Source organism: Balaenoptera acutorostrata, chromosome 17 (assembly GCF_949987535.1).
Source record: "Balaenoptera acutorostrata chromosome 17, mBalAcu1.1, whole genome shotgun sequence".
NCBI classification, from domain to species: domain Eukaryota; kingdom Metazoa; phylum Chordata; class Mammalia; order Artiodactyla; family Balaenopteridae; genus Balaenoptera; species Balaenoptera acutorostrata.
The window spans coordinates 25,451,596-25,479,298 of record NC_080080.1 but is presented as its reverse complement, the minus strand read 5'-3'; the positions used below and the strand labels follow the sequence as shown (position 1 = coordinate 25,479,298).

Genomic DNA, 27,703 nt, shown 5'->3' with positions numbered 1-27,703 from the left:
TAATGTGATGCATTATGTTAACTGACTTGCAGATGTTGAACCATCCCTGCATCTCTGGAAAAATCCAACTTGATTGTGGTATATGATCCTTTCAATGTATTGTTGGATTAGGTTTGCTAATATTTTGTTGAAAATTTTCGAATCTGTGTTCATCAGTGATATTGGCTCGTAATTTAATTGTGTGTGTGTGTGTGTGCACGCACGTGCATGTGTGTGTGGTGTCCTTGCCCTGGCTTTCGTATCAGGGTAATGCTAGCTTCATAAAATGTCTTTGAATGTGTTTGGAAGGCTTCCTTCCTCTTTAATTTTTTGTGAAAGTTTGACACGCATAGGTATTAAATTTTTGAATGTTTTGTAGAATTCATTAATGAAGCCACCTGGTCCTGGGCTTTTGTTTGTTGGAAGGTATCAGATTACTACTTCAATCTCCTTATTAGTAATCAGTCTATTCAGATTTTCTATTTCTTCATGATTCATCCCTGGAAAATTGTGTGTTCCTATGAATTTATCTATTTCTTTAGGTTGTTCAATTTGTTGGTGTATAATTGTTTGTGGTAGGTTCTTTCTCAGAACCTCTTTTGCTGTATCTGATAGATTTTGGTATGTTGTATTTACGTTCTCATTTGTCTCTAGATGTTTTTTTATTTCTTCCATGACCCATTGGTTTTTCAGTAGCATGTTGCTTAATCTCCATGTTTTTGTCTTTTTTTCCCACTTTTTTTTCTTGTGATTGATTTCCATTTTCTTGCCATTGTGATAAGAAAAGATGCTTGATATGATTTCAATCTTCTTGAATGTATTGTGACTTGTTTTGGGCCCTTAACATGTGAACTATCCTGGAGAATGTTCCATGTGCACTTGACAAGAATTTGTATTCTGCTGATTTTGGATGGACTGTTCTATATACCTATTAAGGACTTAATTTGGTGTAAGGTGTTGTTTAGGTCTATTGTTTCCTTATTGATTGTCTGCCAGGATGATCTATCCATTGATGTAACTGGGGTGTTCAAGTCCCTTACTATTATTGTATTGCTTTCAATTTCTCCTTTTAAGTCTGTTAATATTTGCTTTATATATCTTGGTGTTATGTTAGGTACATATACATTTATAAATGTTATATCTTCTTGGTGGACCAGCTCTGTTATCATTATGTAATGTCCTTGTCTTTTATTATCATCTTTATTTTAAAGTTTACTTTTTGTGATATGAGTATCATATCAGCTTTCTTTTCATTTCCATTTGCATGGAATATCTTTTTCCATCCCTTCACCTTTAGTTTGTGTGCGTTCTTACTCCTGAAGTGAGTCACTTGTAGGCAGCATACAGATGGGTCTTTTTTTTTTTTAATCCATTTATTCTCCCTAGGTCTTTTCATTGGAAAATTTCATCCATTTACATTTAAAGTAATTATCGATAGGTATGTACATATTGCCACTTTGGTAACTGTTTTCTGGTTTCTGTAGTTTTTCTCTGTTCTTTTCTTCCTCTCTCTTTTCCTTGGGTTTTGGTTGTTTTCTTTAGCATTATTTTTAAAATTTCTGTCATTTTTTTGTGTACTTAATGTTTTTTCCTTGTGATTATCATAAGGCTCACATACTACATTCTAATTAAATAGCAGTTTGTCTTAAGTTGTTAGGAACTTAAATTTGAACACATTCCAAAGCTGTATATTTTCACTTCCCCAAGTGTTTTATACTTTTGATGACACAATTTACATCCTTTTATGTATCCCTTAACTATTGTAATTTTAGTTAATTTTACTACTTTTGTATTTTAATCCTCATGCTTGCTTTATAAGTAATTGGTATACTACCTTTGCTATATATTTACCTTTTCCAGTGGATTTTTACTTTGTTTTATTAGTATTTAATTACTGACGTTTATTTTCAGTCTAAAGAAGGTCCTTTAACATTTCTCTCAGGGCCAGTTTAATGGTGGTGAAGTTCTTTAGCTTATGCTTCCCTGGGAAACTCTTAATCTCTCTTTCAATTCCGAATGATAACCTTCCTGGGTATGTTATTGCAAAATTCTTGGTTGGTTGTTTTTTCCTTTCAGCACTTTAAATATGTCATGCCACTCCTTTTGGCCTGTAAGATTTCTGCTGAAAAAAAACAAACAAAACAAAACAAAAACTGCTGATAGCCTTATGGGGTTTCCCTTACATGTAACAGGTTGTTTTTCTCTTGCTGCTTTTAGTATTCTCTCTTTGCCCTTGACTTTTACCATTTTTAATTATAATGTGTCTTGTTATGTGTCTCTTTGGGTCCATCTAACTCAGAATTCTCTGTGCTTTCTGGACCGTAATGTCTGTTTCCTTCCAGATTATGAAAATTTTCAGCCATTATTTCTTCAATAATTTTTCTCATTTTTTCTTTCTCTTCCTTCTGGGACCACTATAACACAAATGTTATTCCTGTTGATCTTGTCCCAAAGGTTTCTTAAGATGTATTCAGTTTTTTAAATTCTTTATTCATTTTGCTGCTCTGTCTGGGTGAGTTCCATTGGCTTGTCTTCCAGCTTGCTTATTCATTCTTCTACCTCATCCAACTTGTTTTTTGAACCCCTATAGTGTATTTTTCAGTTCAGTTATAACTTCTGTTTGGTATTTCCTCATATTTTGTCTCTTTGTTGAAGTTCTCACTGTGTCTGTCCATTCTTCTCCTGTGTTCAGTGAGAATATTTATGACTATTACTTTGAACTCTTTATAAAGTAGATTGTTTAACTCTGCTTTATTTTGTTTTCTGAGGCATTGTCTTGTTCTTTCACTTGGAACATATTCCTCTGTCTCCTCATTTTGCCTAATTCTCTGTATTTGTCTCTATGTATTAGGTAAATCAGCTACCTCTCCCAGTCTTGGAGGTGTGACCTTATGTAGGAGATGTTCTGTAGGGCTCAGAAGTGCCAGGCACTCAAGGGGTGTCCCCTATGTGGACTGCATGCATCCTCCTGCTGTGGAGGGGCTGCAGCTGCTGCTGCTGCAGTGTGCTGGTGGGCAGGGCTGGCCTCTATCATGGCTGGCTGCAGGGCCTGGTCATGGTAGCTGCTGGACGCTGGGCAGAGTCACATCCCCACTGGTTCTGTGGCATAGGAGTAGGTGGAGCTCTTTGTAGGGCACATCCCCTGGCAGTAACAGGTTAGATGGAGATTTTGTAAATGGTGCTTTCCAGAGATGGTATTAGCAAGGTACCCTGAGATTTCAAAACTGGCTCCCACCAGTGTCTTAGTCCCCAGAGAGCATCTCAACTTGTTCCTGCCTCTCCAGCAGACACTTTAAGATCAGTAAGGGAGTCTCCTTTACCTTTGACCTTTTCAAGTGATTGAAATCACTTTTCAATCTGGTGATTTTGTGCTGGTTTTCAGGTTGACTGAGTCTGCATGTGACCCCTTTAAGAGTGAGTTTTCCATTCCCTGTAGTTCTACAGTTTTCCTGGATGTATTACCCATTGGTTCTCAAAGACATGTGTTTTAGGGGCTCATCTTTCCTGTGAAGGATCTAAGAGTTGGAATGCCTGACATGAAGTTCAAATCTCTTGCTTCTCAAGGAAAATATCCATACCTTGTGTTCCTTCCAGACTGTGAATCGCTGTGGCTGGGGTGTGTTTTTTTTCCTTGGCATGACTGCATCTCTGTTTCTCCTAACTGTCCTTTTACCCTTTGTGGCTGTCCTTTCACCCTTTGTTGTGGAGATTCTGTTGTGTTTTCAGTCCCCTTTCAGAGGGAATTATCCCATATGTAGTTGTATATTTGTTGTATCTGTGGGAAGAGTTGAGTTCAGGATCTTCCAGTATCACCATCTTGAACCCTCCCCAATGATTGCTTTTAAATTATCAAACATAAAGAAAAACATGAGCAATGATTTTTGAAGAAAATCATAGATATTGAGGGGTTAAGTATCTTGGTTAATTTGGGTTTATACCAACTAAGAGAGCTCCGTGCCTGTGGTTTATGCCAGTAACTGTCTTCCCAAAAGAGTTCTGACATGGTAATCTATGTAAGCAAATCTTCCAACAGTATTTGTCAAAATGTATGGTTATAACCTGTAGTGCCTCATAAAATTGATTTAGTGAGGCATGATCAGTAGTTTAAAAATAGATTACAACAAGTTAGAATCAAAAACAGAGAATTGCATTCATGTAGTAAGGGAAAATTATTTTGTAGCATTGTATGTATGTATGTGTGTGTCTCTGAGTGTGTGTGTGTGTGTGTGTGTGTGTGTGTGTGTGTGAGTGAACTGGGCCACAATGTAAAATATAATTGTGGGAGATGGTTGAAAATGTTTGGATTTTTACAGGGTACCTTAAAATGGATATAAACCAACAGATCAAAAATTAATGTCCTCAATCAGCTATTTGATAAAAATAGCAAAGAAAGTAATTATGTCTTCCTTACAAAATAAATTCGATTTTTTTAGGGAGAGAAAGAATAGATAAAAGTCTGGTAGATTGGTTAAGAAAAGCAAGGAGATATGTGATGACCTCTGTGAAACTTCAGGTAATTCAATAATGAAAATGAGTTAAGCTTAGCAAAGTAGACATCTTATAGAGCAGGAGATAATTACCACATTTTGCTGACGATTATAGGTAACTGCTATGACACAAAAAAGATTTCTATCTCAATACAAGATTAATACAATGTGTTTCTCCCATACTTTACAATGAATTTGCTTCATGCTTATCTTAGTATAAGATACTTATGTCTTAGTGTGAGATACGTCACTGTAAATAACACACATCTTATAAAGTACACAGCATTGACCTTTGCCACCTATGTGATCTTAGACACATTATTTATCTTCTTTATTAAATGTAGACATAAAATTATTTATCTATTAAGGGAAGTCTTAAAGTTAAATAATTCATGAAAAGTGCTGCGAATGGTACCCGGCATGTTGCTAAATGTTCAATAAATGTGAGTTTATTTTTTCTCAAGTAGTTCATGATTTTTTTCCCTTAACAACCCATAATTTGCACAGAGAAGGTATTCGATAAATAAACATTTGCTGAATTGAATTGAATTGAATTGACAACACGGGTTGGGTAAGTAAAATGATTTCCTTTGTGAAGGTGAAGGATTAGATTTAGTAATTTTCCCAAGGTTTATACAGATAGTTTAGGGGAGCGTAGGCTTCTGACCTAGTTCTTATGAGTCGTAAACCAGGCCTCTCCTATAAGGCAAGTGTAATTGACCACTGAGTTGATTTTTAAAACAACCCTGCTACTCTTATGATTGTTTCATGAACATAAAACCCAAAACAGTCTGGAAAATAGTATACTTTGTATCTAATAACAAGTTAATGTTTTTAAAGTACTTATTAACTCTGCTAAGTACTCTGTATGCATTACCTCACTTACTTCTCGTAACTTTGAAATACATGCTCTTATTACTCACATTTTATAGATAAAGAAACTGAATTTCAGAGAGGTTAAATAGCTTGATCAAAGTTGTTAGTAGGTAAATTCTAAATCAGTATTTGAACTACAAATCTGACGCAGTTTTATGGACTCTACCACCAACCTTTCCTTAATCTAACTCAGATATCATATATTCTGAGAGGAATTTTGACTCTTCCTATTTAGGTCCTCGCTATACATTCTTACAAGGAGAAGCAGGATAGAGAGAACAGAAACAGAAGACTTGCTAATTTTTCAGCTGCTCTTTCATTCATTCAGCATTATAATTTTGTTTGAAGTACTGTGGCATATACATATTTAGATGTATTATTCATTTTTAGTCAAATAGAAAGACAACCCAACCTTTAGAAGTACCCATAATATGAATCCTCTATTAGTGGAGAGCACATTAATAACTTTTTATAATAAAGAAAAGCTATGTGATCTGTGGCAATAGAGAAACACTGAAAGGAAAGGCAGCTATGTATAAAAACATGATATACCTGAATGATATGTCAAGCAGACAGATATGAAGTGAAAAGCCATTATTTATGGCCTCTTAAAAAAAAAAAAGTATACCTACAACCTTCAAAAGTTTGTCTCAGAAAACATTAATTTATAATTTTAATGTGTTGTCATTTATATGTTAGTTGGGATAGAACTGCAGTATTTAACATTTTTTCCATATTTCTCATATAAGTTTATGTTTTATTTAATGGATAAGTAGGAAATATTTCAGAAATCATACGTTAGGTATGAATTTTCTTCACTGCACTTCCCTCATGATGTCTTTGTTTTTGTCTTTATGGTTATGCTTTTTCACCAGAGATGGTTTTCATTTACCTTATTGGTGTTCACCGCTGTGATGACCCAGACACACTGTGCATTGCTGTCATACTGGAATGGAAAGTTGGGAGATGTAAAGGTTCCACTTGGTCCTTGAAGATTAGAGCCACATGTCTTCACTAAAAGAGAAATTGCATTTTAAAAGGTGAGCGTGCCACATGCAAAATCATAGCAATAAAATAACTTGCAAATAGACTTTAAATTCAAAATTGCACAATAATAACCACATTGAAATATATATTATGACATTCTAATGTGACATCGAAATGAGAGTGTTTTTTACACCCTGAAGTTCACAAGCTCATATTTTAAACATTAATCGAAAACTATGAATAGTTTTAGTTATGAATAAAAGTGTGAAGCATGATAAATTGTCCTCTGACTGTAAATAGGTTAGTTTAATTAGTGAGAGTTTATATTTATTCAATATTGTGTTAACAAAATTCTACAAAGAGGAAGAAGCAAATCTTTGGATTGATTAACAATTTAAATAGTGTTTTCCTTTCTATTTATTAAGTACACTAGGACTCATAATAGCATAATAGCATAAAACTCATAATTGAAACATCAATATTAAAATTACTTTTTCTGTTCTTATAACTGTGAATTGGGCCATTCAGATTACAAAAAGAGCTACACTGAAGTAATTTTAAGAAATTCCCACAAAAGTCATGTTATAATATTTCCTCAGTTTTCTAACCCTTCTCTCTTCTAATTAACAAAAGAGTTTCTGACCACACTGTATCTGTCTTGACTTCCTTCTTGAGCACCACAAAAGTTTCTTGGTGGCATTACTTTTGATATGCATTTTTTTTGCCCCATTCCATTAAAATCCTGCCTAAGTCATCTTTTTCCAATCCATCAATAAAATTCATTGTATTTTTAAATCATGTACAGTTTAATATAGATTTTCATACGCACATAAAACTTTACATATAATCACTTTAAAGATCAGTTTATGGAGGTTCCAAAAGTTTGTCTGACTTGTCCAAGATCACTCAGCTAGTAAATAGCATAGTCAAGATTCGAGCTCAGGTCTTCCAACTTCGAGTCTTATCTTTTTATCATGAAATGTGTGTCTCTCTAGTATGTTAGTATTTTTTAGCTAGTTTTTTTTTCCCCTTTAGCTCATATTTTAGCATGAATCTATTCTAGACAACTTTGTGGTGATTTATTGGTTACTTTTAATTTTCTCTTGTTTGTGTCTGACTTCTATATTTTAAACAATAAAACTGTTATTTTATAATAAGGAAAAATTAACAAATGGTATTTTTCTTCCTTCAACATCAATTACCAACCTTCCCTTTTTCATTTACTACCCCACTTCTTGTAAGTCATCCATGTTCATTACTCCATTTTCTTCTCTCTTGTTCACTTTTATTTATTTTTTTTCAATTTCCAATTTCCATAGTATAAATACCTTGGCTGATTTTAGGCTACCAAAGCTTTGTCAATGCCTCACAAAATTTCTGAATATTTAACATTTGGTTTCTTTTTTACAGTTTTATTGAGATATAGTTGGCATATAACGTTGTGTAAGTTTAAGGTGAACAACATGATGATTTAATTAACACCTCCATCACCTCACATAATCATCACTTGTGCATGTTTGTGTGTAGCAAGAATTAAAGATGATACAAATAGATGTAGAGATATACCATGTTCTTGGATTGGAAGAAACAACATTGTGAAAATGACTCTACTACCCAAAGCAATCTACAGATTCAATGCAATCCCTATCAAACTACCACGGGCATTTTTCACAGAACTAGAACAAAAAATTTCACAATTTGTATGGAAACACAAAAGACCCCGAATAGCCAAAGCAATCTTGAGAACGAAAAATGGAGCTGGAGGAATCAGGTTCCCTGACTTCAGGCTATATTACAAAGCTACAGTAATCAAGACAGTTTGGTACTGGCACAAAAACAGAAATATAGATCAATGGAACAGGATAGAAAGCCCAGAGATAAACCCATGCACATATGGTCATCTTATCTTTGATAAAGGAAGCAAGCATATACAGTGGAGAAAAGACAGCCTCTTCAAAAAGTGGTGCTGGGAAAATTGGACAGGTACATGTAAAAGTATGAAATTAGAACACTCCCTGACACCATACACAAAAATAAACTCAAAATGGATTAAAGACCTAAGTGTAAGGCCAGACACTATCAAACTCTTAGAGGAAAACATAGGCAGAACACTCTATGATATAAATCACAGCTAGATCCTTTTTGACCCAGCTCCTAGAGAAATGGAAATAAAAACACAAATAAACAAATGGGACCTAATGAAACTTAAAAGCTTTTGCACAGCAAAGGAAACCATAAACAAGACCAAAAGACAACCCTCAGAATGGGAGAAAATATTTGCAAATGAAGCAACTAACAAAGGATTAATCTCCAAGATTTACAAGCAGCTCATGCAGCTCAATAACAGAAAAACAAACAACCTAATCCAAAAATGGGCAGAAGACCTAAATAGACATTTCTCCAAAGAAGATATACAGATTGCCAACAGACACATGAAAGAATGCTCAACATCACTAATCATTAGAGAAATGCAAATCAAAACTACAATGAGGTATCATCTCACACCGGTCAGAATGGCCATCATAAAAAAATCTAGAAACAATAAATGCTGGAGAGGGTGTGGAGAAAAGGGAACACTCTTGCACTGTTGGTGGGAATGTAAATTGATACAGCCACTATGGAGAACAGTATGGAGGTTCCTTAAAAAACTAAAAATAGAACTACCATACGACCCAGCAATCCCACTACTGGGCATATACCCTGAGAAAACCATAATTCAAAAAGAGTCATGTACCACAATGTTCACTGCAGCTCTATTTACAATAGCCAGGACATGGAAGCAACCTAAGTGTCCATCATCGGATAAATGGATAAAGAAGATGTGGCACATATATACAATGGAATATTACTCAGCCATAAAAAGAAATGAAATGGAGGTATTTGTAATGAGGTGGATGGAGTTAGAGTCTGTCATACAGAGTGAAGTAAGTCAGAAAGAGAAAAACAAATACAGTATGCTAACACATATATATGGAATCTAAGGAAAAAAAAAAAAAAAGGCCATGAAGAACCTAGTGGCAAGACGGGAATAAAGACACAGACCTACTAGAGAATGGACTTGAGGATATAGGGAGGGGGAGGGGTGAGATGTGACAGGGTGAGAGAGTGGCATGGACATATATACACTGCCAAATGTAAAATAGATAGCTAGTGGAAGCAGCCACATAGCACAGGGAGATCAGCTTGGTGCTTTGTGACCACCTAGAGGGGTGGGATAGGGAGGGTGGGAGGGAGGGAGATGCAAGAGGGAAGAGATATGGGAACATATGTATATGTATAACTGATTCACTTTGTTATAAAGCAGAAACTAACACACCATTGTAAAGCAATTATACTTCAATAAAGATGTTTAAAAAATATATATGTTTCAGACTGGGAAATTGTCTTTTTTGAAAATGATTTTCTTTTCACATAAAAATAAAGAAAAAAGCACTCATAAAATGACAAGTAAGAATCACCCATAAATATGCTGGTCTTCCTGACTGCTTCTGTCCAAACCAAAGAGTAACCACTTAACAAGTAAGGTTGTATTTCTGCAAATATTTTCTTTTTGTAGGTGTACATGTTTTTACAAAATTCTTGGCTTTTTGTGTGTTTGAGTGTTTTAAGAAACTGAGCTAATTCTGTACATATTCCTCTGAAACTTATTTTCCCCTCATGTATCATGAATACTGTTCTAGGTCAGCATATGTGGATTTATTTAATAGATTTCACAGTCCCAACAGTAGCTGATGGATGCATTGGAAATTTTTGACAGCCTTCAACTATGAGAATAGCACATGGTAATTTGGGGTTTCCTTAATTCTGGGTTTGGGAATGAGAAGACCAGCCATTTGAGCAGATTTGCAACAGCTGATCCATAGCAACCAACATACAATATAACTGAAAGGAAAAATTATCTTGTAAGCCACTAAGATTTTGTGGTTGCTTGTTATACAGCACATGCTAGTGAAAGTTTGTTAATTTTTTCAGCTATAAAACAATCCAGGAATGGAGATCTTGGTACCTATATCTTTATACTTGTGCTAATACGTGTTCTTTATATTTGTGCTATCATGGCAGAATGAATTCTTCAAAGGCTTACTTAGCTACGATATGTGAGGATTTAAAAATTGGATAAATGTGTGTAAATTACTCCACACTTTTTTTCAGTATACTCTCAAAAATGGTATAAAGAAGAATAGGTCTCCACATTCTCACCAAAATAATAGTGTTATCTATTTGTGTTTTTGTCATTACATTAAATATGTTAATAACATTTTGATTTCCAATTCTCTAACATTATTAGTATGGTTTAGCAGAAGTTTTTACTGTTATTTCTATTTCTTTTGCTCTGATTTTTCTGTTCATGTACACTTTTTCTAGTTTCAATTGTCCTTTTCTCATGGTTTTACAGAAGTTTCCTACATATTATCAGTATTAACCATTTTTTATGCATGTTGTAATTACTTTCCATTTTTTTTTTAATTTGTAAACTTTGCTTTTAATTTTCTCTGAAAACTTTTTTAAAAGTACATGTAAATATCAGTATTTTCCTCTAGGGTAGCTGTGTTTTATGTCTTGGTTAGGAAAGGTTTCTTCAAATTTAGGTTTTCAAAAGTTGAAAAGGTTGAAAACACCACCTAATGTTTAATTCTCATACTTTCAAATTTTATGTTATATTTAAACTTTTCATTTATCTGGAAATTATTTTTGTATGGTGTGAAGTACGGTAGATAATTATACTTTCCAATATATGGATATCTGTTTTCCCAGTAGCATTTATAGTAAACTCTGTTTTACTCCCCACCAATTTAAAATGCCATATGTATTATGTTATGTTATGCTCCACTCCCCCTTTCTCTCAGAAATCCATACATGGATCTGAACTGGTATTTTGTGTATTGATTCACTTATCTATGATTATTTCTCTGAAATACCATACTGTTTAATCACTTTTAATATAGACATTGCAAATCTCGTCACTGTTCAATTTCATTATTTTCTTTGTTATTCTTGAATATCTACTTTTCCATGAACTTTTGGTATGTCAGTTTGTGAAGTTTAAAAAAGATTGGTAGTCTTATTAAATTATATTGAACTCATACATTATTTTGATACAAATTTTCTTCTTCAATGTAGCATTAATAACACAAAGGAGAAAGATAAATGTGATTACAGTAGATGCTTATTAAATGTTTGATAAAGCAGAAATTCCTGATTTAAGTTTTAGAAACACAGAAATAGTAGAAAAAGGAGAAAACTTTCTAAATGTAACAGTGAATGTATGAAATTAAAAGAAGTGTTAGACTATATAATAAAATGTGAAAACTTTTGCCATTAAAGATTAGAACAAAACATGGATGCTCAAAATCTGTGACAGCATTCAACATTATCTCAGAAGTTCTAGGTAATGCAATAAAGTAGGAAAAATTTGGAAAGGATTACAAAATAAAAAGGTATCATTTTTTTACTTACAATATGCAATTTGCCTACCTAAACTCAAGAGAGCTAATAATTTGTCTACAATTTATACTATGTTATATTTAAGAGTCATGTAAACTGGCTTTGAAGAAAACATGCATATGAAAATTTAAAGTTTTCTTTTATAACAATAATGATCGGCAATTCAAATGGAAAGATCCAATTCACACAAGCAACAAAGTAAATGTGTAATTTTGAAAAACATATTTGGCAAGAAAGGTACAAGACTTCTATAAAGAGAACCATAAAAAAAATTCTGAAGGAAATGAAATAAAACCTGTGTAAGTGAAAAGACAGGTTGTGTTCTGGATGGGAAGGCTTGTCACAAAGATGTTAACATCCTGATTTCAGCAGTTTAAAATGAATTGATACAAATTAGCTAATTTTTATATAGTCTTTATATCTATGATTATTTTAGCTCTTAGTGCCTCTAACATAGTTATTTTACAATATTCTGTATGTTTTATTCATGTTCCACCTATATTTTTTAAAAGGTAGAGAAGATAGCTAATTTATCCTTTTCTAGTCTTGTTTTCGAAGTAAAATGAGCCTATATATAAGGAGACACTGTGAGCTACTGTTAAGAGGATTATGCCCTTTCAAGAAAATGATGTAAGTATAGTAGCAGAAAACAAACAAACAAAATTCATCCTTAACCTCTCTATCAATATACCATAGTCCTATTTTTTCCTCAGGTCAAGCACATAGAGTTAACTATGCTTTGAGAAACACCTAAGAAAAAGGTTAAATACAATGAAATATGTTTTGGTTCAACTGTAACCTCCAGGCATTTAGATTTATGCTGGATATAATGTTTGAACTACTCAAGTAAGAGAAGCAAAAAAATTATTTTTTGGTTGAATAAGAAAGATACAATTCTCAGGTTAAATATTCTTTTTGCATGGAATATACCAGCTGGGTCCAGTCTATAGTGGTCTCTGGGTCTACTGAACCCTGAAGTATCTCTTTCACTCTCTTCTTCCAGAATCTTCATGAATTTTTAATAATATTGAGGGACTATTGTGATCCTGCTCCAACATATTCTCAGGATTTGAAAATTCCTTAAAGCTCCTTCCACTCACTTACTTGCAATTCCTTAAACACAAGTGAGAATGTTTCCGCTTAAGACGTTAGTACTTGCTTTTTTTTTCACTTTGTATAGGTTTCTACTCAAACAGTTCTTAATAAATAGTCTATTCTGACTAATCTATATGACTAACCAATCTAAACTTTAGATTTTTAAGTATCACCTTCATACACTACATACACAGAGATGTACATATTTACACAAAGTATATACACATGCATACATGTGTACACACACACATATATACCATTGTTTACTGTCTCTTTTCCTTATTAGAATGACAGCTACATGAGAGCAAGGACTAGGTTTTGTTCACCATGGTGTCTCCAGTGCCTAGAACAGCGTGTGGCCCATAGTAGATACTCATTAAATACAGGAATGAATGAATGAGACCATGATTAAAATAATGAGAGTCACAATAAAGATTTGATTTTGTTTCTGGTTTCTATCTTTCTTCCCCCCACCTCCTTTGCATGTAGTGGCAATTTAGGCCACCACCCTTTTGTGGATATTGTCATCCACCTAGGATTCACTAACAGCTCTGTGAACAATTAATCTCTATTGTCTCCTGCCCTAAGGGTGTGCCTTAGGTATGTTGGAAGATTTCTAGCAAGTAACAATTCTTTGTTATGAGGGGCACGATAGCCTATGACTTTAACGGAGTCATTAGGATGAAGTCCAAATAGCTTTGTAGTTTGTGTATCTTTACTATCCCTGCATCTTCAACTTACTTTGTGTTCACACTTGAGCAAATCCAAACCATCTGAATCTCATTCTTTTACCTGTAAACTTAGATAGTTACACTATATCACCCATTCTCTCTGACAGGCATACAATGACCTTACACTATATTATGCAGTTATCTCTGTGCTCTTAATGGTTTCTCCCAATAGGTGCAATGAGGTTAGTAGAGCCTGGAAGTTATGTTGTTGTCCAATCTCAGAGACATAGCTTTATTGTTATTAGAATGGTTTGATGATGTATGAAACATGGAAAATTATGGACTTTTTAGTAAAAAAAAATCAATTTGAAATCTGATGTATTTGTAACATTTCCCTTTTCTTTCACCTGTGAATTAACATTGTGATCTTACCCTAGCAGAAGTATTTCCATTTCTATCTTTCAATATCCACAGTGATCTCTTTTCTTATTATTCAGGGATGAGACTCATAGTATTAGATCATTTCTGAGAATAACTTGACATTGGCCACAGAATAAACTATATTTCTTATGCTACACAAGAGGTGATAGACAAAGCAGGTGACATTAATTTTAACTTAGTAGAGTTTCTATTGCTCCTAGAAACTCTAACTTGTAACTTGGAAAATTAGACATTCTAATAATGTATGACAATGAATGTATATAACAATGAATAAGTATGAATAGCCCAAACTTTGTGAGCTTCACCAAACCAGAATGGCTTAGACTATGGGAAATGTACCAACAAAAAACTTATTTGTGCTAGGGTTTCTGATAGGGCCCTGCTAGGTACAACAATAAATATTGCTAGGGAAAAACATAAAATGACTGAAACTGAGTAAGTGTTGGTACTTAATGATGGACAACTTCTAGTATTCAGTGGGACTTGAATATGGAGAGACATGGTATGGTTACCTCCCAGACATGAAAGGGAACTATCCCTGATCTCACAGAGGTAAACTAGGGCAAGCATTACTCACAATTTCTTTCTAATCTGTCTTTGCCCAAACACCACCAGTGGTAATTGAACTCTATCCTTACTATCTATACTTTGCAACAAGGTTGTTAGCATGTATTTTTATTATGACATTTGATTAAAGCAGAAAGTGGGGATTTTGTTGGATTGATTTTAATTATTTATTTTCTCTCCAAAAGACTTTCTCCTGGGACTAAGACCCAGGAGAGGAAAAAGAGAGTGGTGATAGTATGTCCAGTCATTTAATAACAATTTTAAAAAATGTAAATTTATTTTGGATTCCAAGATAGTGAAGCAAGCAAATTATATGTTATAAATAAGAAATATTCGATGGCGGTTGTTTGAGGGAATCAGACTTATTATAGTTTTGTAAACTTCAGTAAGAATCTAGCACCTAAAACTATATATGTCATGATATAAACTGATATTAAGCTTATATTATAAGCTGATATAAACATAAAATTTAAACTGATATTATAGCAATACATTATTAATACCACAAAGCAAAATTGATATTTTTATTATTTACTGATCAAATATGTTCCAGATCTAGAAACAAATATGATCTAACAGTTAAGAACTTTTGTTCAGTGAATGTAATCATCAAATTGTTCACTGAAAATAAAAATTAACTTTCACATTTCAATGTAATTTTTCTGATAAATTCTACATACTAATTTTAGATGATATATTTTAATTTATTTGTGAAAGTTAAATGCTGTACAATACTTATTCTGCAAATTCATGTATTCCAAAAACATTAAATGAGTGCATTATTCTGTTTGACACACTGTGCTAGACACTGAAAGGTAAAGAAGACAGTCAAGGTCTCTGCCCTCATGGAGTTTACAGTCTAGAAGAGAAGAGAAATACTAAACTAGTAGATAAAGTTGGATTTAAGAGATGCCATGGAAGTAATAGATCAAGAAAGGCTATGGAAGTAGATAACAGATCAGGAAAGACTACTCATATGAAGTGACATAGAAAAATAATTGTTTTATTTCTATGTTTTGTCCCCCCTTATGTAGTAATTTAGGAGTCTTTCTCCTATGGCTTTTATAGAATCCTTATAAAGAATAAACATTATAAAAAAATTGAGGGTGAACTTGTACAACAATAACAAGCTATTCATTTCCATGTAACACTTTTTGAGACATCTTTTAAAATTAATATGTGATCATTACTATTAGAGATGGTTGAATGAAAATGCTTTAGGGACATTCTAAGGAAAAAAAAACAAACACCTCATGTTGGCAGATGTATATGTGTTGAATATAAAATAATCTACTGATAAAAAATGACTGAGAAAATAAAATGGCTCAAGATATTTAAAAATTTCTAAGACAAGTTATAGGAGATACAAAAGCTATATTAGTTCAAACAGAAAATAAATATTTTTAAAGTTGTGAAAAATATTTTATAAATTAAAGTAAAAATTTTAACGAAGTTATTAGCAACCTAATGAAGAAAAAATGCTTTGAAAATGAAAAGGTTTGGGGAATTAATTTTTAACTGGGATCAGAAAAGATTTTCTGTAAACAATGAATAAGGCTTGGTAGAAATTTATTATCAAAGTGGACAAAGGAAAACAGGACAAATGAGAAGAATACCACCAGAGCTAGTGTCTGCTTTCTTAATGGACATAAATAGGAATTGTGGAGTTTTCACACAGAAAATAAACTGCATTAAATAAGGTACAGATATATGACTTAAGTGTCAAAATTCTACTCCTTCCGCACGATATTTGGCATATGTCTTGAAGGACTACGTTCAAAAACAATTTATCTTTCTCTTGCATTTTTTTTGTTTTCTGGGAAGGAAACTGCTAATAGTTTGGAAAGTTTCACACAGAGTTATTTTTATTATGAAGTGAAATTCTACATTGGAGTTTCCTCTATAACAGTCTTAAACCCAGAAAAGTAGATTTAAGTAATGCCTTGAAATATGGTTATAATGCTTTCAATATGTCAGAATTTCATTTTGTTCTTATTTTATTTGTTTAATAATTATTTAATATAGTATATAATTTCAACTACCTGAAAAAATGTTGAATTATTAAACTAAGACCTGTTATTAAACTTCAGACAAACAGGTATAGAAACAGTTCTTCAAATCAATTAGAATTCTCATATTGTTGACTGTTGGTCATGAAACACACACACACACACACACACACACACACACACACACACACACACTCCTGAAAGTGAATGATAAAACCTATTTAAATCAGTGTCTGGAACTACCAAAAAGTAGTTCAGTTTAATAACATTTAATTGGACATCCTAGTCTCTATGTCTTCATGAGAAGCTGATAAAATGTCAGAAGTAGAGTAACAATTAGGACTAATCTTCAAATACATCTTAGTGTCATCTGCATAAGAATGAAAGTCTAATCCATGTCTTCGCTGAAAGGAAGCATATAAATGTGAAATAATAATGAAATGAACCCAAAGCAGCGAACTGGAAAACAGAGGGCATGCTATGAAAGGGACAGAATTCAAATTAGCAAGAGGCAGACTGCATAGGATCAGATAAATTTGATTAAAACCCAGCAAATGAAATTCCTATTAAAAATGAGAAATAAACATATAGATTTCCAACGCAAAAAAAGTAAGCAATTTTTTTTTTTCTTTTCCTAGTTCTTAGTTGTGAGTAATTTAATCTAGTCATGAAGGTCATGTTTACATATAATACAGCCTCTCCTTGTGCTTTGTTTCACTGAAACATCCCATTGGTATTAGGATGAGAGCACATATAGCATCAAGTCAGTAATAGAAATGATTTACATGAATTAATGTTTTATCATGCTTTATGATGAAAATAAAAGAAAATCCAACTTAATCTAGGTTTGTCAGTGGGAGAAACAAATTAGGTGGTAGGATAGAATGAGATGAATTATCATGCACAACATACATGGAAACTATAGTGTTCTTAAGGCCATCCAGTAAGGGAAGAGGGTGGAAAAGAAATGGGAAGTAGAAGAGTAAGGAATAAGATGATATGAGTAGGAGGATGGTGTGTAGTGAAGAAGTCAGAGGAAAAAACACTTCAGCAACTGGTTGGACAAAGAATTTAACAGATAAGTGTATGTAATATTGAATTTCAAGTTGTTTGCCTACTTTTGATGTAGACTGCCCTCCTTTTCCTAAATTATCCAGAAGATTAATCAAGCAAGTTATCACCTAGTTATCACCTGCATATTTAAAAATTGTATTTGTTTGTCTGTTTAGATAAAATTGGGGACAATGTCTACTTGAATTTATGTAGAACAGAAATAATCCAGAAATCAGAAACTTAAAGACAAAATTAACCATTAGACATTGTTTCCAGTTATAAGCAAGAAATTCACTAAAATCTTTTAGAAGAGTTTAGACCTCCTTTATTTTTTTAATTTTTATTTTATATTGGAGTATCATTGATTAACAATGTTGTGTTAGTTTCAGGTGTACAGCAAAGTGATTCAGTTATATATATAAAAGTATCTATTATTTTTCAAATTCTTTTCCCATTTAGGTTAGTACAGAATATTGAACAGCATTTCCAGTGCTATATAGTAGGTCCTTGTTGGTTATCTATTTTAAATATAGCAGTGTGTACGTGTCAATCCCAAACTCCCAATCTATCCCTCCCCAACCCTTCCCCTGGTAACCATAAGTTCGTTCCCTAAGTCTGTGAGTCTGTTTCTGTTTTGTATATAAGTTCATTTGTATAATTTTTTTTAGATTCCACATACAAGTGATATCATATATTTGTCTTTCTCTGCCTGACTTACTTCACTCAGTATGATAATCTCCAGGTCCATCCATGTTGCTGCAAATGGCATCATTTCATTCTTTTTAATGGCCGAGTAATATTCCATTGTATATATGTACCACATCTTCTTTATCCATTCATCAGTCTATGGAAATTTAGGTTGCTTCCATGTCTTGCTATTGTAAACAGTGTTATGATGAACATTGGGGTGCATGTATCCTTTCAAAACATGTTTTTCTCTGGATATATGCCCAGGAATGGGATTGCAGGATCATATGGTAGCTCTATTTTTAGTTTTTTAAGGAACCTCCATACTGTTCTCCACAGTGGCTGCACCAGTTTACATTCCCACCAACAGTGTAAGAGGGTTCCCTTTTCTGCACACCCTCTCCAGCATTTATTGTTTGTAGACTTTTTGATGATGGCCGTTCTGACTGGTGTGAGGTGATATCTCATCGTAGTTTTGATTTGCATTTCTCTAATAATTAGCGACGTTAACCATCTTTTCATGTGCCTCTTGGCCATCTGTATGTCTTCTTTGGAGAAATGTTTAGACCTCCTTTGAAATCAGAGGTTAGACTATCTGATCTACATCTAAAAAGGCAGGGAACTTCATTTGACAATTTGTAATTTTAAAATGCACCATGCTTTAAGTTACTTCCATAGCTTTTCACATGCTATTTTCTTCATCTCAAATATTCTTTTTTAGCTCTTAACCTGCTAGCTAAAATTCATTCTCCCATATCCTTATTTGTATTAGAGCTTTAACACTCTATCTTTTTGTTTACCTACAAGCAATTATGTTCCTTTATGTCAGCAACTATTTCTTTTATTTCTAAGTGACATGAAGTTGGTTTAGTTTATAACACATAGTAAACGCTCAAAAAACTTTTAAGAAATTTTAATTGATGAATAATTAAATAAAGTGAAATATACCTAAATATAAGAAATAAAAAAGGCCAATATTTACAATTTAAACGTTTCAATTAAACTGCAAGAAAAAGAGGCAATTCATCAAAGAAATGTCTCAGGGACATTGGATATCACTTGTAATTTGTGACAATCTTTCAACCTAGTGAAAGGTCAAATGAATATTTGGTCATGATTTGTTATAATTATTTTATGGAAGATATTTATTCAACACAAAACATTGACTTAGAATGTTTCCATGCAAAAATGAATAAGATAGGATCCTTTCTTTAACAGATTTGAAGTCTTAAGGAGGAGTTAGATACAAAGAGGTTATTTTAATAATGTGTAATAAGTGCTAGATAAAGGTAAGCAGGTGTTATAGGAGCATAAAAAGTGGGCATTTTTGCAACCTGGGAGTTTAAAGAAGGCATCCTTGAGATAATGTCAGAGTTGAATCTTGAAAAGTTACGACATACGAACTTAGAACAGAAATTCAGGATGGGCTTCCAGGCCGAGGGAAAAGGGGCACTAAATAACATATTGTGTATAAGAAAACTATGTAATTCACAGAAAATCTAAGATTGTTTGGAGCTGGGGAGATTCTTTAGATGGAGACGGAGAGGTAAATGCCTATTCAAGGAGGGCCATAGATGATAGTCTATGGCAGTTGCTGGATTATTCATATTTGGTCAAAATTAAAGGGATAGTTTGCGGGTATAGAACATCATTTTACTTAACTGTGTCTATATTTTTAATGTGATCAGTCCAGGTGCCAAATGCAGAATGGATTTAAGAAAGTAAAAACTAGATACCTGGAGACAAGAATGAAAAAGTCATGTCATGTACTTTTTTCCCCCATATACTTAAGTTTTTTGTTGTTGTTGTTTTGTTTTATTATTTTGCTCTATTTAGTTTTAATGCAGGGTCACAACATATTTATTTACTCACTCATTAATTTACTCAGTCATTCACACAACCAATACTATTTATAAAAGAACTACGAATCACTCAACAGGATGAGAATTGGTGATCATATAGTCATAAACCAGGCCCTGCCTCCCCACACACCTCACATTATTGGGATAGAGACAAACATGAAACATCAACTATAAGATTAACTAAATAATCTTAAAAAATGTTACAAAGGAAAAGTACAGGGTGCCCTTGAGAGTATATATTTGGGAGACTTACTATAGCAAGAGGAGTCAGATCATGAAGCACTTCCCCTTAAAAGATTCGTTAATACAAGATGGCTTAAGGCACAGCAAAGAAGGACAAAACATGTAAAAAAGAATTTGGATTATATAGCATAGTTTTAAAAAATTAAATAATTTATTTCTTTCAAATATATCCTACAACCAAACCAAGTTCTAATATTTTCTTTGAATCCTAAAAATATGCTTTCATGAATTGTTAGGAGTTACTGTGGCTAGATTTTAGCTCTTTGTGGTGCTGCTAAGCAATTTTTAAAGTAGCAGCACTTCCCTGGTGGCTCAGTGGTTAAGAATCTGCCTGCCAATGCAGGGCACGCTGTTTCGAGCCCTGGTCCGGGAAGATCCCACATGCTGCAGAGCAACTAAGCCCGTGCGCCACAACTACTGAAGCCTGTGTGCCTAGAGCCCGTGCTCCGCAATAAGAGAAGCCACTGCAATGAGAAGCCTGTGCACCGCAATGAAGAGTAGCCCCCCATTCTCCACAACTAGAGAAAGCCCACGCACAGCAATGAAGACCCAACGCAGCCAAAAAATAAATTAAAAAAAAATTTTTTTTAAACCACTTTGTTTTAGGCTTACTATCTTTTGCCCCTCAATCTTTTTATTCATACCAATAGGCTTAAATCCCTGGTTGTATGAAAACCATGTAACAGGCAACCATTTCCCAAAATAATGGGGTTTCATGAGAAGCTTTTTACTGCTCAACAACAAGTAGAATCTTCCTCTAAAGTGGCATCCAAGATCTTTATAAAGGAAGTAAAAAAAAAAAAAAAGAAAAGAGAGAGAGAGAAAAAAATAAGGACTAGGAGACTACTTCTGGGAATTGAGTCAGTGAATCCCAGGATATGAGAAACAATGATATACAGGAGACTATATTTCTCTATGCAAAATAATTATATTTTTAAAATAATTATTAATTATTTCAAGGAACAAAATATAAGATTCTATAGAACGTCAACTGCCAAGATCACTTGTGTTTACACAACTCATTCCTATTCCTAGGAAATTGGCAGGTAGGATGGCATTATTATATTAATCCAAGCCAAAGTTCTAAAAATTATATTTAAAAATATTTTATATATATATAAAGTACAGAAGTCTTGGCACAAAGCTACCATTAGAAAAAAAAAGAGGACCAATAAATTGGTCCTAAATTATGTAGACATTGGATAGCAAAGGAAAATTAATCTATCCTTTGTGTGCTATAATGAAACAAGTTGGATGAAACTTTAAAATTTTGAGCACCAGAAACAGGTTAAAGGTCTCATAAGTGGAACTCTAGGAAATAATTTCTATAGCTTGATGTGTTGACAGGTGAATCAGCTTAATTAAATCTCTCAAAAAATTTAAATTAGTAAAAATACAAAAAGCCCATATTTATTTCATTTCGAGGAGTGAAATATAAATGTCAAAATTAGATATCACATGCTCAAAGGCATACAGTTGATCACCTGGTAACTGGGTTGGGGGTGGTGTATAAAAAGAAGGGTGTATGTGGCCATCTGGAAAGCAATGCCCTTAATAAAGGAGGAGACCTCTACTGAAAAATGTTTAGACACATCTGAACTTGGGTCAAGATTTCTAGTTCTAACTTTTCAAGGGAAGTTTATGTGAAATCTTCATTTTTTCAAATGTTGTCAAATTCTTTAAAATATATCGACATATAATAGACAAAAACACCCATAAGCTATTTCTGGACTCCGACTTATAATGTCTGAGCCACATATTTATTTTTATACAAAATTAAAACCAATAGATTTCAATGAAACAGTTTGAAAACATAATTGCAAACTATTTCAATTACAAGATTGCAACAAACTTTTAATGGTTCTAATTGAAAAACGTTATTTAAAAAATTGCTTTCACAATGAAAATCCCTTATCAATTTATTTATTTTATTCTCCTCTTCAATGCCATTTATTATAAATACAATTTTTATTTTGGAATAATTTTAGATTACAGAAGAGATGTAGAAATCATACAGAAACTCCCCATGTACATTTTACCCAGTTCCTTCTAATGTTAATATATTGCATAACCATAATTTATTTATCAAAACTAAGAAAGTATCATTGGTATATTACGATTAACTAAACTCCAGACTTTATTTGCATTTCATCATTTTTTTTAAATTTTATTTATTTATTTATTTATTTATTTATGGCTGTGTTGGGTCTTCGTTTCTGTGCGAGGGCTTTCTGTAGTTGCGGCAAGTGGGGGCCACTCTTCATCGCGGTGCGCGGGCCTCTCACTATCGCGGCCTCTCTTGTTGCGGAGCACAGGCTCCAGACGCGCAGGCTCAGTAATGGTGGCTCACGGGCTTAGTTGCTCCATGGCATGTGGGATCTTCCCAGACCAGGGCTCGAACCCGTGTCCCCTGCATTGGCAGGCAGATTCTCAACCACTGCGCCACCAGGGAAGCCCCATTTTTTTTTTTTAACTAATGTTCTTTTTGTGTTCCAGGATCTAATCCAAGATACCACATTACATTTAATTATGTCTCTTTAGTCTCTTCCTTCAATGTCATTTTTAATTAATATTTTGCCAACTTTCCACCAATGTGTGTGTATGCGTATGTGTAAGAGAGAGAGAGACAGAGAGACAGAGGGAAAGAGAGAGACAGGGAGGGAGGGAAAGAGAAAGAAACGGAGCACACATACTTAGTATAGAAGGTCAGTACCTCCACATATAACCAACCTTAGAATAAATTTGAGGATTAATTTCTTAGCTGGCAAATCTTGGGGACTCGGAACAGGGTGAAGTTGATAAGGTAATAACATGCCACAGAAGTCCATGCACTGCAGTATAAGCATTTTTCTAGCCAAAACTGTTAAAGATTCCTTTCCAAGGTTATAGTTAGAAACCTAAAAATAAAAAAAAATTGCTACAAGGTAAAAATTTAGTACTCTAGAGCAGCCTCTACATTATTGACATTTTGGACTAGATAATCATTTATTTTGTTGCAGGGGCTGTCCTGGTATTGCACTATGTTTAGCAATATCCCTGTCTTCTACCCACTAGATGCCATTAGCATTCATCCCAAACTTGTGATAGTCAAAAATTGTCCCCTGGGATGTTGCCAAATGTCCCCTGGGTGGCAAAATTTTGCTCTCTTCCATTAAAAGCCACTGACTTAGAGGGATATCTTTTGTTCTACCTAATCTCTTTGATTTTTTTCTCATTCCTTTGCTTCTTTTTATTCTATACTTACCAATGAATTTTGGTGAAAGAGAATTATGGAAATAAGGCATAAACTTCAGCTTCCATTACAGTGGGAAGCTATCATAGTAAAGCTGTTTAATAGAATGTTTGGACACTGAATAAATAAATAAAAATCTTGTTAACTCAAATCAAATTATATGTTCTTCTTTCTGGGTCCTTCCCCTATCATTTATCTAATCCCTACTCTTACTTTAGGATTTAAGTTGGCAATCTTCTGGGAAGATTTCCCTGATAGCCCTAATCCCACTCCACCCTGAATAGAGTATTCCTCTCATTTTCCAATTTTTTAAAAGATCTCTATAAGGTAATTTATTACAAATTATTATCTTACTCTCTTCTACTGCCTTGTTTCCCCTCAGTATACTGTAAGCTCCTGAGGACGATTATCACAGTATTTCTGATTGCACCTGTAGGCAGTTAATAAGTGTTTACTAAATGAATGACACATTCAGGCAACAGTCTTGATTGAGACACCAAACTAAGGGATTTGGTATGCCAAGGAGCAGAATGAAGGTTACTGGAGATGAACAAAAGAAGCCTCATGAAAAAAGAATTGAGGCACAATATATCTGGAGCTGTCTGTATGTGTATATTTTATATATTTACTTTGAGGAACTAACATTAATCACAAAATGGGATATGATGAAATACTTAAGGTGATGATATAAGCTTTTCCCTTGGCAAAGTTGATAAGCGCTTGAAATATCTGTTTCTTACTTGCTAAGACTCCTCCTGATCTCATGTTATCTAGTGGGCATGAGATTAAACACTCTCTATTTGAATCCAAATGCTAAATTCCTAAAAACTGTACAAAAATTTGCTATATAACCACAATTAATGACAACAGGGCTGGTTTTTGTTGCTAATGTTTTATTGTGTTGCCTTCCTCTCAATAGATTTCATAGTCTCAATATCTCTTTGGTTGTATAGTTTATTTGCATTCTCAATGTTCATGAATACATAATTAGAGGAACTAATTTCTTACTTGTAAGCATATTGGTAATGTAAAGCTCAGTATCTACTCAACATCTTAGGAGGGGAGAGTCACATTATGTCTGGAATGTTAACCTAGAAAGAATGTCAGTGATGAATTATTTAATCTAAGTGAACATTTATAGGTGAATAGCTTATGATGCTAAAATAAATCTTAAAGAATTTTAGAGGAATTTCTACTTTTTACATTCATTAAATCCTAACCTGTCTATACCAACCAATCAGAAAGGCAAAACTACTATATATTACAAATATCAGGGTTGTGTTTTATTTTTCCTTCTGATGTAGATTTAGAATAAACATTGAGTACAAATTTTCAGTTATAAGATGAATAAGCTCTGAGGATCTAATGTACAGCCTGATGACTATAGTTAATACTACTGTATTGTATACTTGAAAGTTGCTGAGAAGAGGTGTGGCCAAGATGGCTGAGTAGGAAGACCCTTAGCTTACCTCCTCCTTCATGCAAACCAAAATTACAACTATTTACAGAGCAACTATTGATGACAACGACCTGCAGACTAGCAGAAAAGATTTTCCACAACTAACAACGAAAAGTAGGAACTACAAGAGACAGGTAGGAAGGGTGGACACGCGGTATAGTCAAGATCTACAACACTAGGTATGCAACCCAGAAATGGGAAGATAACTGCAACTGCAAAGGTTCTCCCCAAGTAGTGAAGGGTCCAAGCCCCATCTTAGGCTCTCCAGCCTGGGGTCCTTCAGTTGGAAGATGAAATCCCAGAGTGTTTGGCTTTGAAAGCCAGTGGGGCTTGTATAAAGGAGAGTCAGAGGGCTGTAGGAAACAGAGACTCTGCACTTGAAGGGTATGTACAAAACCTCACATTCTCTGAGTCCCGGCACAAAGACAGTCATTTGAAAGGAGCCTGGGTCAGACCCACTTGCTAATCTTGGAGAACATCCTGGAGAAGGAAAGTGGGACTCCCCATACGGACATAAAAACTGATGGCTGACATTTTGGGGAGTTCATTCTATAACAAGGGTACTGGTGCTGGTGAATACCATTTGGAACTCCTCCCTCTAGCCTATTAGCACCAGCACCAGCCTTAGGACCCCCTAGACCCCACATCAAGCCACACTTAGATCCGGCCCCACCCACCAGCAGGCCAGCACCAGCCCTGGCTCCCCTAGTCCCTGTAACTAGCCACATCAAGACTCTGCCCCACCCACCAGTTTGACTGCACCAGTCCCAGGACCCCTGAGGCTACACAACCAGCAGCACCAGGATCCAGCCCCACCCACCAGTGGGCCAGCAGTCAGAGGCCAGTTCTGCCTACCAGCATGTCCACATTAGTCAGCTCTGCCATAACAGAAGGGTTCATGCAGCTCACATAAAGGGAACCCATAAGCATATAGCTCTGGTGACCACAGGGGAGTGTGCTTCTGGGCCCCACAGAACGTCTCCTACATAAGGCCACTTCTCCAAGACTGGGAAACACAACTGATCTACCTAATACATAGAAATACATACAGAGAATTAGGAAACATGAGGAGACAGAGGAATAAGTTCCAAATGAAGGAGCAAGACAAAAATTCAGAAAAAAGAACTAAAGGAAGAGGAGATAAGCAATTTACCTGATAGAGAGTTCAAGGAAATGATCAAAAAAAGCTCACCAAACTCAAGAGAAGAATGGATGAACACAATGAGAAGTTTCACAGAGTTAGAAAATGTAAAGAAGAACCAAACAGAGCTGAAGAATACACTAACTGAAAAAAAAAAAGCGCTAGAAGGAATCAACAGTAGATTAGATAATACAGATGAACAGATCAGTGAACTGGAATACAGAGTAGTAAAAATCACCCAAGTCGAACAGAAAAAAGAATTTGAAAAATGACGGTAGTTTAAGAGACCTCTGTGACAACATCAAACAGAATAACATTTGCATTACAGGGGTCTCAGGAGGAGAAAAGAGAGAAGAAGGTGCAAAGACCATATTTGAAGAAATAATAGATGGAAAGTTCCCTGACCTGGGAAAAGAAACAGACATCCACGTCCACATCCATTACATAATGAGAGTCCCAAACAAGATGAACCCAAAGAAATCTACACCAAAGCACATTATAATTAAAATGGCAAAAATTAAAGATAAAGAGAGACTCTTAAAAGCAGCAAGAGAAAAGCTACTAATTAGATATAAGAGAACTCCCATAAGACAAAAGCTGACTCTTCAGCAGAAATTTGCAGGCCAAAGGAAATGAAACAGTATATTCAAAGTGATGAAGGGAAAAAACCTACAACCAAGAATACTCTACCTGGTGAGGCTATCATTCAGATTTGAAAGAGAGATAAAGTGTTTTATAGAAAAGTAAAAGCTAAAAGAGTTCAGCACCACTAAACTGGCCTTACAAGAAATGTTAGAGTCTTCTTTAAAGGAAAAGAAGAAGACCATAACTAGACATATAAAAATTACAAAAGGAAAATATCTCATTGGTAAAGGCAAATATACAGTAATGGTAGAAGATCAACCACTTATAAAGCTAATAGGAAGGTTAAAAGACAAAAGTAGTAATACCATCTATATCCATAATAAGCAGTTAAGGGATACACAAAACAAAAAGGTGTTAAAAATATGATGTTGAAAACATTAAACATGGGGTAGGGGGAGGAGGAGTGAAAACGTAGGATGGTTAGAATGCATTCAAACTTAAAAGATCATCAACTTAAAATAATCATATATATATGGGTATATATGAACCTCATGGTAACCACAAACCAAAACCTATAATAGGTAAACAAACAAACAAGCAAAAAAAGAGAGAGACAGAGAAAGGAATCCAAACATAACATTTAAGATAATCATCAAATCACAAGTGAAGAAAGCAAAAGAAAAAGGAAGAAAAAAAGAACTACAAAAACAACCCAAGAACCATTAACAAAATAACAACAAGCATATGTCAATCAATAATTACTTTAAATGTAAAAGGACTAAATATTCCAATTTAAAGACAGGGTGACTAAATGGATAGAAAACCAAGAGCCATATATGCTTTCTGTAAGAGACTCAATTCAGACCTAAAGATACACACAGACT

General features: G+C 34.1%; 1 protein-coding gene across 3 annotated transcripts in view; it reads right to left on the bottom strand.

Moving 5' to 3' along the window:
* Positions 1-27,703, bottom strand: part of CSMD3 (CUB and Sushi multiple domains 3) — a 1,183,499-nt gene that overhangs the window by 634,546 nt on the left and 521,250 nt on the right. For all 3 annotated transcript variants that reach the window (XM_007188796.2, XM_007188797.2, XM_028168178.2), the window contains one exon: positions 6,235-6,356. In XM_007188796.2, coding sequence (XP_007188858.2) covers positions 6,235-6,356 — 122 coding nt within the window. The remainder of the gene's footprint in view (positions 1-6,234; positions 6,357-27,703) is intronic.